The 13,669-nt window shown below is 39.6% G+C and overlaps 3 protein-coding genes across 6 annotated transcripts in view; 1 reads left to right on the forward strand and 2 right to left on the reverse strand.

The window, feature by feature from the left end:
* The window catches only part of entpd5b (ectonucleoside triphosphate diphosphohydrolase 5b), a 29,371-nt gene that overhangs the window by 11,000 nt on the left and 4,702 nt on the right, over positions 1-13,669 (reverse strand). The gene's annotated exons all lie outside the window — the stretch shown is intronic.
* Positions 1-13,669, reverse strand: part of LOC103457893 (methylmalonate-semialdehyde/malonate-semialdehyde dehydrogenase [acylating], mitochondrial-like) — an 18,372-nt gene continuing 4,703 nt past the window's right edge. The window contains exons 2-13 of the mRNA XM_008398364.3: positions 12,395-12,543; positions 12,089-12,133; positions 9,504-9,578; positions 8,032-8,193; positions 7,876-7,954; positions 5,247-5,549; positions 4,157-4,278; positions 3,852-4,041; positions 3,505-3,686; positions 1,854-2,033; positions 1,054-1,152; positions 1-923 (exon numbers count right to left, since the gene is read on the reverse strand). Of these exons, the coding sequence (XP_008396586.1) occupies positions 819-923; positions 1,054-1,152; positions 1,854-2,033; positions 3,505-3,686; positions 3,852-4,041; positions 4,157-4,278; positions 5,247-5,549; positions 7,876-7,954; positions 8,032-8,193; positions 9,504-9,578; positions 12,089-12,133; positions 12,395-12,433 (1,581 nt within the window). The 5' untranslated portion in view covers positions 12,434-12,543 and the 3' untranslated portion in view covers positions 1-818. The remainder of the gene's footprint in view (positions 924-1,053; positions 1,153-1,853; positions 2,034-3,504; positions 3,687-3,851; positions 4,042-4,156; positions 4,279-5,246; positions 5,550-7,875; positions 7,955-8,031; positions 8,194-9,503; positions 9,579-12,088; positions 12,134-12,394; positions 12,544-13,669) is intronic.
* Positions 12,096-13,669, forward strand: part of LOC103457892 (sterile alpha motif domain-containing protein 15) — a 3,642-nt gene continuing 2,068 nt past the window's right edge. The window contains exons 1-3 of one of the 4 annotated variants that reach the window (XM_008398363.3): positions 12,550-12,743; positions 12,927-13,018; positions 13,155-13,253. In XM_008398363.3, coding sequence (XP_008396585.1) covers positions 12,947-13,018; positions 13,155-13,253 — 171 coding nt within the window. In that variant the 5' untranslated portion in view covers positions 12,550-12,743; positions 12,927-12,946. Of the gene's footprint in view, positions 12,228-12,549; positions 13,019-13,154; positions 13,254-13,669 lie in introns of those variants that run through there. The other 3 variants (XM_081602581.1, XM_008398362.3, XM_081602580.1) reach the window with 3 other exon arrangements.

Raw genomic sequence — 13,669 nt, forward strand, 5'->3', positions numbered from 1 at the left:
TCAAATGACTGTTTTTTTATTACAACAGCTCACAGTGCCATCACTGTTTGCTCTCACAAACTCAAAGGGAATCAAGGGTACAAGCTTTTAAAGTGGCTACATGATTAATGTGTTGCTTTCAAAAACTGTAACATGAGTAATAACAGTTTCCTCTCAGATATTTTATCATAACTGGCTGATTTAGATTCTTATGGTTCAAGTTCACGAGATGCAGTACAGTCCGATCTAACCGTAACACCATTCCTGCTACGAACTGAATCTGACAGTAATGCAAATCCGACCCGCAACATGAGACACTATTTAGTGCACTTACAAGCACTTACACTACACAAAGCAAGATTTCCTTTTAGTTTTAATGAAGTAAAACGGCAACTTAGGTCAGTTTTGTGTGTAACAGTTTTTTTTTCACATTTAAAATCAGATTAATGAAACTATTTGTTCATAAACCTGCACAAAGATTCTTGTTCTCCAGCTGAAAACCAGAATTTCTCTCTTTGTAAGATAATAAAACCGACTGGCCTTGACTAACTGACCAACCCCGAGGTCTGTTCAGGACGAGCAAGAAAACAGGTGAGGAATATAACCTACACCTGTGCGTAGGTGCACCATGTGTGAGGAAATAAAATGGCTGTAATTTGTTGTTTTTCAACAAATTTAAAAGTTAAAACATTCTGCATTTAAAAAAAGAAAAAAAAAGGAGGGTTTCATTTTCCCAATCAGTAAAAGAAAGAAGTAACCAATAATAGATTCCTGAACTCCACTCGGTCTTCTTGTTAAGGCAGGTAGGAAGTCAATGAGGTATAAACTGTCTCTTTAGCTTAGCGTCCCATGGTCGGCATGGTGACAGCCGGGCTCGTTACCGTGGCGTCCTCTGCCTTCCACTGAGAAGTCACGGTCTTGATCTGAGTGAAGAACTGAATGCCCTGCAGGGAAAACGGGGCGAATTTGTCGACAGGAAAATACTTTTGAGTCTTTGAGATCATTAATGCAAAGCATTTTGGAAAAAATAAATAAAATTAAAAAAAAAGAGAAAATGTGTCTTTGTCTTTTTACCTGCTTGCCGTAGAAGTTGGTGTCTCCTCTGAAGGAACCTCTGGAGCCGGTGAAGGAGAACATGGGCAGAGGGACGGGGATGGGTACGTTCACCCCAACCTGTGGAAATGCATAAAACCGTCCATGTTTCACTGCCAAAATGACTGGAAATGTCTAAAGCAGCAGGGACAGACAACATACATTTATACCAAACGAATCTCTTTATTCCCAAGCGCTGAAATCTGGATTTAGGGATTTTGCAGAATCTAAGAGGATTTGTTGCAAACATTGACGAGAACCAGACAAATCTGAGAACTCCCATTTATAAAGCCGCGACAGAACAAAACAATCCATCTTCCTGATAAGGGGTCACGTTGGATAATTACGACTGCTCACTGGAGCTCTGCTGAGCCGTTTTGCTTGGCGCCACGTTGCACATTTTGTCGCTCAAATTGGTTTTTTTAGGTCTACCCAACTGCATCCGTAGGCAATTTGGTCCACGTTATTAATAACTCCGCCTAGGAAACCGGCAACAAACGGTGAGGTTCCGCGGCGTCGTGCGTATACAAATTCATCAAGTAATGACAGGCTGAGATGATGATGCAAATGAGCTTCAAGTCATAAACCACTGATGCTTCAGAAATGTTTTCAGCCAGCGGGAAAGCCGATTATCAAGACACAACAAACCGCGGCTTCCAAGGTGCGCGACTGAGCTCGACATCGCTAATTCAAAAGCAACCGCATCTCCATTAAAGCTGAAACGCTTGTTGATTAAACTTAACCCTCGCATCTTTTTACAAACACCTCTCTCTTTCTCTCACCTGGCCCACATCCACCTCGTGTGTGTATTTGCGCGCCGTGGCTCCGTTGGTGGTAAAGATGGCCGTGCCGTTGCCATAAGGGTTTCTGTTGATCAGCGATATGGCTTCGTCCAAGCTGTCAGCTTCCAGGATTATGAGCACCGGCCCAAAGATCTCCTCCTTGTAGCATTTCATGTCCGGCTGAAAAGAACAGGCATGATCAGAGTGTGGGGAAAAAAAACAAAACAAAAAAAAACAATCCTGAGCGCTATTAAAGTGCAAGACTGTTACTAGTATGCTCATTTTACAGAAAATAATGATGCATTAAAAAAAACTGCACAGCTTCCCTATTTTAGGAGGCTTGGGGGGTTTCATTAGTCTGCAATGTCTGTCTAATAATAACCATGCTGGAGAGAAGAAAATCTGTATTCTCCTCAACTTAACGTTATAGTCGGGACTTTTAGGCTGAATCTCCACCATCGTTAAGCTCTGTGAATTTACCAATTCATGTAAACAGAATCAGGAAAGAAATGGGAGGAGCAGGACAAACTTTCTGATTCCTCTGATGAGCAAAGAGGCTGATGGGAGTTTTCTTTCACTTTAGCTCTAAATAGGTTTTGCAGAAATGAAAACTTCTTCCTTGGTGATATTATTCCCTTTCCATTTTCAGAACGCCCTGCAGGGACATGCAGCCCCAGAGGAAAACTGTTCTTCTGTACAGTAAAGAATAATTACAGAGACAGCTGAAGTCCAGTTCATCTATTTTGTCCAACCGATAATGACTTAAAAAAATTATTCAATTATTCACACCCTTAGGACCTTTTACATTTTGTCTTGGGCTGCAACTAATGATTATTTTAGTAATCAATTATTGTGATTTTTGGCTAAAACATATTTGCATAAAAAAGAGTTTTTATCTTAAATGTAAAATTTGTATTTCTTTGTACATTTTTGGCTTAATTGCTGCTCCGAATATGATTCCCCCCCCCCAACAACGGGCCTTTTTTGAGTCTGTATGCTTCAGTAAATTAATCAATTATTATTATTTAAATAATTTATTAATCAATATTAATCCAAATTATCGTCTCAGTCCTAATTTTGTCATGTCTTTTTTTTGAGGATGGAGTGTGATGGACGAAAACAAAGCAGTGCACGATTGTGAAGTGGATGGATACCAAATATAAACCCAACTACCTAATGTTGGTTCATAGCATAAAACTAGGGGTGCAAAGATTTATTGTTGCTGATTTCCTTAATTTTAGGAGATCGGTAATCGGCCGATTTTTACATGTGAGGCCGATCTTATCCACCAATGTCATCAACCTCGGCAAAGGTCTAAAAATCAACCAGTGTGATTTTCTTTTCTCCCGTTAGAGATGTTTGACTGACGAACCGGCCGACCAGGTCATGTCTGCACACTTACAGTTAACAACATTCACCCCATTGTTGCCAATTCAGCAACGTTCTTGATATTTGAGCAACATTTCAGAAAATAAAATGGTAGCGGCCAAAATCAGAATCAGTAACTTAGGTTTCTTAAAAGATCGGTAATCGGCAATCGGCCAGAAAACTGCAATTGGTGCAGCCCTACAGAAAATCTAATGGGAAAAAAATAAAAGCTTAGGGGGGTTGAATACTTTTGGAAGACTGTAAATTCAGATGGCCAGCTCACCTTTACGTTGCTCAGGATGGTGGGTCCGACAAAGTTTCCGTTCTCGTATCCTTTGACGTGAACATTCCTCCCGTCTAGCAGCAGCTTGGCGCCTTCATTCACACCGCTCTGGATCAAATACTCCACCTTGGCCCTGGCTTCAGGGGAGATCAGGGGCCCCACGTCGGCCCCGGGCTGATCGCCTGGAGCAAAACAATTTGTATATTTGAGCAGGGAACGGGCAGAAAATGCCCTAAACGGGCATTTTCTGATAAAATCTGTAATAAGTGGTTATACTTTAGGCTGTTTTGCAGATATAAAAAAAAAAGACACTAATCTTCTATTGACTGCTCCTGAGGGGGAGTTACCTGCATTTACGCGCAGCGATCTGGAGCGCTCCACCAGCTCTGGGAGCCAGTCACGAGACTCCCCAACGAAGATAGCAGTGGAGAGAGCCATGCATCGCTGGCCGGCTGCTCCGAAAGCGGCCCCCACCAGCTGGTTGATGGTGTTCTCTTTGTTGGCGTCGGGCATCACCACACCGTGGTTCTTGGCACCCTGAACGACAAAATTGAGGACAGTTCTCCGATGTGCGAATTATCACTGGAAATAATTGGCTCTTTAACGTCAGAGTGGTGCGATTTGAGAGCGTCCAGCGAAGCAGTGAGAGTACCATGTTGGACTGAACCCTCTTTCCGTTCTTGGAGCCGCGCTCGTAGATGTACTCTCCTGCTCGGTTGGATCCCACAAAGCTGATGGCTTTGATGGCCGGATGGTCACAGATGAAATTCACAGCTACACACAAAAAGAAGAAAAAAAACAAAGTGGTTTAAGGCTTTTTTCTTTTTATCTGTGCCTCAGCTTTAAATGAATGTGTCCAAATTATGATTTACACAGCTGCAAACAAGCATTCCCACCTTTCCACAAGTTGTCCTATTACAGCCACACAGTTTAATTTATTAGGATTTAATTTTGCAGTTATGAAGCCAAAACTGTCCAAAAATAAATACATGATTTATACCAGGTTAACAAATAATAATTTGTAAATATACTTGGAACTTCTCAAATGGTATAGTGTTAACCTGGCTAAAAAAGAAAAATCTATCTAGCACCTTTTACTATTCAATTATTAATTGATTAAATCAAAGAAAAAGTAGTCAATACTGATATATTTTCACTGTATTATTGCATTTTCGGCAAAAATGTCAATTTTCTTATTTAAAAAAATTCATTGAATTGTTTATTTGCACTTAACAGTTTTTAATATTGTATAAAAAATGCCTATGCATTTAAATCAGAAATCTGCAAAATGAGACAATTTTTTAAAATCATGATATTTTATAACCGTTACTGTTTTTCTAGTTAAATGTACGGCTGTAACTGTGTGTCGCAGTTATCTTAGTCCACAAACACAAATATTTGAAAAACATTCCCATCTTTAGGACACGAGTCACATAAATAGTGTTTTTACCAAAATGCACAAAGTTACTTCATTTAATCATATTTTCAAATCTATTAATACACCTTTATTGAACAAAAAGTACAAGAAAATAATTTAAAAAAACAGCAATCCAAACAAAACCCAAAGTTTTACGATAAATCAAAAATCTTATGATGAAAACTTTATCGTGATAAATGACAATTCGATAAATGCACATGTAACTCCAGTTTATATGATTTCGTGGAAGGGAGTTATTATTGGACTCCTCACTATTGTTTACCACAAACTCGCACCGGGAAGCCGTGACGGAGCAGACACTCACCTGCATGCTGCCCATGGATGATGTTCAGAGTGCCATCTGGTGCGCCCGCGTCCTGCAGCAGCTTGGCCAGGAGCATGGTGCATCCTGGGACGCGCTCGGACGGCTTCATCAAGTACGTGTTGCCGCACACCATCCCGACGGGGAACATCCACAGAGGAATCATGGCCGGGAAGTTGAAGGGGGCGACGCCGGCGCAGACGCCGAGGGGCAGGCGGTATGTGTACGTGTCCATGTCCTTGGTGATGGAGGGGAGGGTTTCGCCCAGCATGAGGGAGGTGATGCTGCAGGCGTGCTCCACCACCTCTGAGGGGAGCAGATGAAGAATTAAACTGTTCTGGATTGATCATTTATATAAATACACTGCTCAAAAAAATAAAGGGAACACTTAAACAACACAATATAACTCCAAGTAAATCAAACTTCTGTGAAATCAAACTGTCCACTTAGGAAGCAACACTGATTGACCCGACGAGGGTCCCCGTTGTCAATCAGTGTTGCTTCCTAAGTGGACAGTTTGATTTCACAGAAGTTTGATTTACTTGGAGTTATATTGTGTTGTTTAAGTGTTCCCTTTATTTTTTTGAGCAGTATATATTAAAAAAAATTTTCATGAAATGTAACGAGACAGCCAAACCGCTCTTGTTCTGCTCAGTTATTTACACTTGGAACCAAATCAAAAGCGTCGCTGCTCTGATAAAACGTGTTCTTCACGTTGCATTAGTATTAACACACACGTTAATTACCACACAAGCTACAACTCGACTGTGATTGGAACCAGACGGCTTTGGCAGCCAAAAGTCTTGCCCCCCTCCACCGCCTACCGACCTCCGCTGCGTATTTGTATGCAGATATCTGTTTAAAGAGATTAACCTGCTACCCTGAGCCTGATTGTGTTCATTAGGGACAATTAAGAAGGCTCCCACCTGCCTCTGTAAGCTGCCGTAATAGATGGTGCATGTCAGGGATAAATCTAAGCTGAGACACGGTGGGGAATGTCAGCAGACTCGTCAGACAGGATTGCATTCACTTCCAGGGGTGAGTCAAAATTTACAGTGAATTGCAGAAGTATTCGTACTTCTTCAAATCGAGATTTTAGGTGCATAATTGTGGGGTGCATAGAAAAGATGCAAGGTTTTTGTCTTTTCAAATAATCACTGGGCGTTTGTTTTAAATAAATAATTCCTCCATATTGATTTTACAACTTTTTCCATCAATATTAAGGAATTACTGACTCCTATATCTTGTAAGTCTTATTTCAAGTGTCCTAACATATTTGCACTAGAAAGTAAACCAAGAAATTCTTAAGATTTTTTTTTATTTTTTTATAACAGCATTTAAAAGTTAACCAACTTGTATTCAGGTTCTCCCCTGTGTGTAATTTAAATTCATAATAAATTCAGCTGTTCTGTGGAGGCTTCTGGGGTTTATTAAGAAACCGCTGGTGAACAAACGGCATCGTGAAGATCAAGGGACGCAGCAGGCAAGTCGGGGAGAAAGATGTGGAGAAATTTAGAGCAGGGTTAGGTTATAAAACACTATCTCAAGCTTTAAGCTTCCTTCAGAGCATCTTTCTCTGGTAGTTAATCAAAGAAGCAGTCAATGGGAGAAGTGAAAGGTTTACAATAATGACACTGTGGTTCTTTCTAGTTCATTTCCTGCATCGCCCTGCTATCCAAAGTTTGTATTTTAACTTCTACAGAGAAAAAAAAAAGTTCAATTTCCAAGTAATAAGCTGTGATAAAAACTTGAACAAACTTCAAGCACCAGTGCCCCCCTGTTCAGGAGAAAATCTCTACTCCAGGCAGCGGCGCTCCAAATGGAGCCTGTCTTTCAGCTGATAATGGAAAAGTTAGCACGCCAGAATAATCTGAGCACACAAAAACTGGGATCTCCACCAAGTACCGAAAAAATAAATACTTTTTTTTCCACAGCTCTATCTTGTAGCTACTGAAATAGCTCTTTTTTATTTTTTTAAAGTGGGCAGGACTCTCTCAGCTTCTCAATATGTTTCTTCTTGATGCCAGAAAGACTCAGTGAGGTGAGCTAAACAATTTCTTTTATTCCAAACAGAAACACAACCTGGAAAGACTTTTTCACATGCAGTCAAATGAAATATCCTAAGGCTGCACCGGTACTGTTCGCTGTAGCGGTTACATTTCAGAGATAAAAACCCTGCGACCGCTTGATCGTCAAACTTTGAGCTTTAAAAACGGACAATATTTGATACAGTTTCAGCTGAGGGATGTGAATTTCTGCTGTTTTTCCTGCAGCTCTTAGTAAAAGTTCTTCCAGATTTTTAAGAATGGCACATTCTACAAATTTTTTTTAATCAACATTTCTTTTGTAAATAAGAAAACTTTTTTTGCCTAAAATGCAATACCACAGCATCCATTTAACAAATCTGAACCGGGTGAAGCTAAAACTATAACATTTGAGGAGTTTTGACCTAAACATGTTTACATGCACAAGTGTGTCTTTATTTTAAATGCAAAATATATATTATTACTGCTTTGAATGCGTTGGGATTTTTTTGAGTCTGCATACTCCAGCTAACGATTAATCGATTGCTAAATGAGCTGCCGATTAATCCGATTAATCGTTCCAGCCCTAAAGTGAACACTATACTCACGGAGTCCTCTGAACACATCTCCCTCTGCGTCAGCAAGCGTTTTGCCCTGCTCCAAGGTGATTAGCTTTGCCAGTTCTTTCTGAAACATTAGGAAAACAAGTGATGGTCAGCTCAGCAGATGAGATGAGCATCTAAGAAGGCGGCCATTTTCCCTACAATGTTGTCCTTGATGAGCTGCTGGTAGCGCAGGAAGATCTGCTGCCTGCTGAGGATGGACGTCTCGGACCACGAGTGGAAAGCTCTGGAGCAGGAATCCACAGCGGCCAGCATCTCCTCCTGAGTGGCTTTGGGAACGCGTCCCACCACTTCGTTAGTGGCCTGAGGGGAAGGAGAGACGCTGTTCAGAGCTGACAGGGAGAAAAAGAAGTGATTGCTTGGCATAAAATGCAAGACATTATTCCATTAATATTAACAATAGATTAGGGTTGGGGTTTTTTCTCCAGTCATTTACAACTTTTGTGTTTTTTTACGTGATGAGATGGATCTGTTCCAAGGCAGTAATCAGACACAGCTTAGCTAGAGGCTAATACTTGACAAGCTACAAACTTTTTCTCTTGCTTAACAAATCAAGCAATAACACAAAAGCAACTGGAGAGACTAATTTATCCACATGTAGCGTCTAATGAAACCCCTTGAGCCTTTTCACATTTTGAGAATCACTACAAAAACAACAAAACAACCCTTACCAAATAATTCTGGTCTAGTTTCTAGAGTATATCTGAAATAGGACAAACCTAACAGATAAGTAACTTTTTACACTATATATAGGAGCTTGTTTTAAGTCCTTAATACTGGTGAAAAGTAGCTCCACAGGCAGTTTAGCTCACTTATAATATGGGGGGAAATGTCTTGTTATACAGGGTCTCTGCAGCTTTTACCAACTCAAATTTAAGACCTGTATCTCCACAGAAATGCACAAACTTCGTCCAGCCAACTGGATTTGCACTTACCCAACATAGAAGCAAAACAAAGCTAGCTAGCCAGCAAAGTATGTTAGCAGTGAGCTACCAGTAGCCTCAACCATTCAAAGTCACACTCAGTGTGGAAATCTAAGTGCATCTCAAACCTTTACCTTTGACACAGAGTGCCAAATTAAATAGTCCTGTCAAGACACAATGTTAATTTAAGACGTTTTATGGCCTTAATTTTAGCTATATGAATTTAAGACTTTTTAAGGATACACGGACACCATGTTATAAGTAAAACTAGTGCATTTTTTTGTCAATGTCAGGGAATTGTTTACTTAAAACTAGCGCCTACATCTTGCTGAAAAGTTATTTGTTAGCTAGCCTTTGTTAGCTCGCTCCATTTTGAGAAGTGGAGTGGAAACTATTCATGGTTTATTTTATGCAAGTAATAGTCAATAATTTGTAACTCGTCTGGACAAGCTTTTGGAGTTTGCCCAGAAAACTTGAACTCATTCCAAAACAGCCCAGACTTTATACCTCGACCCAAACCCTTCCATCATAGCTTAGACTGTATATCTGTAGCTGCTACTCTGCCTCATTCTCAAGTCTTTTTCCTCATCCAACAGATTTTCTTGCCACATTTAAAGTGACATCAGCCTCTTCATAACCTGTTATTTTACCGCTGCGCTGCCGTGTCTCCAGACCTGTATGAACACTCACAGGGTTGTGGATGTCCAGCCACTCAGATGAGCTGGACTCAACAAACTTGCCGTCGATGAAGAGTTTGGTCGTCGGCTGGAAGATAAAAGCAGCGTACAATTAACGCCCCTTTCCTGCATGATTACATTCTTAATAACTCTGCTGACAACATCCATCAATCACTACAAAGTGAGCCGAGAATGTAATGTCTCCTTGAAGCGTTTCATAGCTGACTGACTGCCATTAATTGTGCTGACCACGATAATTTGGCTTAATGGTGTGTCTATTTACCTGCTATGTGTTTTATTAAAGAGTGCAAAGCAGCTAGAGGTGAACAAACCAGGTCTTTGTCGCCATCCTATTTTAAACTTGCAACCTGGCGATGGACTCGTCTCCTGCAAATAATTTAGTAGGTTTAATTCAAAGCTTTAATTGAATCTGAAATACTCCAAATATGTTACAAGGTTTGCTTCAATGTCATCTACTCTGATTAAGTGATTTAGCTTTGTGCTTCTATTTGCCAATGAAACATAAAAGCACATCTGGAGGGATGGAAGAATTATGAATAAATAAACATTAAAGACATAATTTATGCAATATTTTTAATTAGATTGAGTGCAATAAATAAATCATTTGTTTAGAAAAGAAAGTTTTTTTTTCACCCTTATAGCTGCAGCTCAGCTCCATAAATCCTAATTTCCAGCAATTATGCGAGTATAAAATATGAAGGTGTTGATAAAATCAAAGGCTGGCCGACTAGTTTTCAATGAATGTTTTTCCAAGGCGAGAAAAAAAATAATAAGTTCAGCTCTTTTACAGCTTATTAGTTTCTAACCATGCATTAGGAAGAAAAAGCTTTGCTTTGCCTACAAAAAAAAAATCAAAGACAAACTGACTTTGATTTATTTGTGCTTCCGTATGCATTTACTTGGTAACAATACATTTAAATTTTCCACGCATTTCCAGACAATCACCTAAGATTGTTTCATAAAACGACACAAACCATAAACAATCAGCAAGCACGAAGCAATCACTTACATGAAACGAGTGAACTCCATTTCGATCGCTTCGTAAGGTTTTCTCAGCAGCTGACGACGCCGCGTCATTTCACTGCGTAAAGTTCTGAAGACGAAGAGCTTTGATTGAACGGAGCCAACATGGCCACAGCTCAAAAAACGACTCAAACGCCTCAAATTAGATAATAATCGAAAATAATCTCGTGAAAGCGATGTTGTTGCTAAATATTGCCATGACGATATCGGTCGTGATAAATCCACTTCTTGACTTTTCTCTAAACTTTAGCCATTTTAAACCCTCTTTGTGGCCTTTAGCAGCGCGTCATCTGTGTCAGGAAAATTAACTACTGACATCTGGAATATTAAACAACACTTACTGCTTTCCAAACAATCCTTGTAAAATCCCATATTAGTGTTGCACATTATGGAAAGGATAATAAATCTGTGATGTATTATTTAGCTCTATCTCACAACCTCACCATGAACTCCCTGAACTATTGCCATCAAGAAAAAAAAATAAAAATGTACCACAGCATCAAACGCGGAATCGTCTGACTGCTACACAGCTTTCCGCCTGAAGCTGATAAACCGCTGTGATTTTATTACCCTTACTTTGAACATTGCTGTTTATATTTTGTATTTTATCTCCTCAAAGTTTTTCTTTTTTTTTTTCCAGAATAATATTTGAAGACCCCAGGGAAACTGTCTCGCTAAGTTGTACACCATTAAGTAAACAAGAACATGAGAATAAACTGATTTGATCTGATGAAGCATTTGACTCAAGATGCGTCTTTGCTGCATTGATTGTTTGATGCTGCGTAGCAGATATTTATAGCACTGCTTTTCTATTATGGAGTGGTCTGTTGCAAGGTGTGCAGGGCAATAAAAAGGTATCTGCCTGCATCTGTTGCTGTCCTGTTGGCTTACCTGTCATACTTAAATGTCCCACATCATGAAACAAATATTGATATTACATTAAGTCGGTCCTAATCTAAAAGGTCTCTGACTTTTAGAATAAAGAAAATCACTTACGTCTGACAACATGTAGTCGGTGAAAAAACGTCAAAAAGCAACACATCAGGTTCCCGATCTAAATAATTTCAGGCCCACACGAGAGACAAAGTCACTGACATTTATCTGTCCAGGAAAGGTTACAAATCCATTCCTAATGCTTTGTGAGTCCAGAGAACCTCCACGATCCAGATGCCCACAGCTGACCAAAAACAACACAAAGACACGTCTCTTGTTTTCTAAAAAGAAAACATCTGGATGATGGCAGAGACTGATGGGAGAATTCTGTATACCGACAAGACAAATTATGGGACATTTTGGGAGGCGAACATCCTGTTAGATGTTGAGTAAAACTGAAGGAAGCATTTATACCAACAGCCAAACATGTTGGTTCTCCGTCATCAATATTCTTTTCAAGATTCGAAATATGTAAGAGTGACAAGAAAACTAAAGAAATCTAGTTTCTCTGCTCTGTAAGGCGCATGTACTGAAAGGCAGGAGATGCTTTGCAGAACACGTGATGTAGTTGGATTTATTTCTGTGTTATAGCAACAGCTGGGTGTCAGTGTCACAGCTTACCACTGAGGAAGAGGAGTAGCACATGCGACCAAGCTGCAGAGGAGCCTGAAGGAGAAACAGTGCACATTAACCAGCTTAAACTTCATTTATCGCCAAAACACAACAGAAAAAATAATAGTCTCTTCTGAATAAATCACAGGTTTGTAATTATTACCCACATGTAGCTACATGAAACCTAACTATCTAAAACTAGGATAAGAGGAGTGAAGGTCTAAGGAGCAAGACTTTGTTAGCTAAATAGCTTCTTAGCTTCGATAGGTTAAACATGCATTAAAAAGCAAACTTCTGTATTAATACTAGCTTTACCTTGTTGTGTAACAGTGGCCGGAGGACAAGCGCTGCCATTGTGTTGAGCCAGGTGTCTATTTTTTCCTTTAACCGACCCACAGTGAGAAGGAAACTTTATCTCCAATGCTTTCCAGAGGACAGGACAGCGTACCTGGAATTTAACCGATCTACAATACATTTACAAGCGTTACAAGCGAAAAAGAGGGTCGCAGATGATTAGTTGATCTGTGAAAACCATGCTTTGCGCCCATTCGCTGGTTTCTCTACATATGGGCGGGACATAAATCGTTAACTACCAATCACTCTATGGCTTTTAAAGCTGTAAAATAAGAAGGCGCTGATTGGATGTGGATCCAAACAAGCTAAAGTTTGTTGATTTCTATGCGATTTGCTGGAATTAGGATTTAGATTTTAGTTTTACTTCTTTGAAATATTAGCTAGATCAAATTTCTTAAAGTCTACGAATCAGATATTTTTGTAAATATGTTAATATTTGCCTTTGCTGCCGCAAATACTATATTAACACTCACGTATCCAACCGTTTCCATAGCAACATTTTTCAGAGGAGACATGGAGTTCCTGAAATGGGACACTGAAGATGTTGCAAACTGGATTGAGTCTATAGGATTTTCAAAATACAAAGTTGGTGAAACCTTAGCTAAAACCAAATAACTTCACTGTAAAGTAATACTAAGGAAATATGAATCAAGTTCAGCTAACTTTCTAATGGATTAACACTATTAAGTCTCTAAACTCTGGCACTTTATTTCTGTTGCAGGCTTGTTTCACCGAGAATTTCATCACCGGAAAGAAGCTCATTCATGTCAACTGTAGCAACTTGCCAAAACTTGGAATCACGGATTTCAGAGACATGCTGGTATCGATAATAGGCAGAAAAGCATGCAACATTTGTGTCATTATAAAAGTGTGTTTATATGATAACGATACTGTCCCATCAGATGAATTTCAACTGGCAGAGTTGATTCAATATAATATTAATGACGGCACTCCTAAGTGCACTTTATTAGTCAATGCTGAAACATCAATGCGTCCCATATCATTTAGTCTAATCTCAGCAAACAATTACAAGTCTCCTCTGAGTGCACTGGCAGCCATCTTCAGGTGTCTTAGTGTCGGCTTGGCACTGTCACACATCCTGCTCGACTCTGTTTCTTTGCATACGTGGCATCCAATTAAAGCTGTAACCAGAGTTTCTTTTTTAGCAGCAATGCCTATACATTCAACTCTGCTAAGAATAGTTTTGAGAATAAGCTGTTGGGATATTTGAGCTGA

The sequence above is a fragment of the Poecilia reticulata genome, chromosome 21 (genome assembly GCF_904066995.2).
Source record: "Poecilia reticulata chromosome 21, P_reticulata-male-v2, whole genome shotgun sequence".
Taxonomy (NCBI): domain Eukaryota; kingdom Metazoa; phylum Chordata; class Actinopteri; order Cyprinodontiformes; family Poeciliidae; genus Poecilia; species Poecilia reticulata.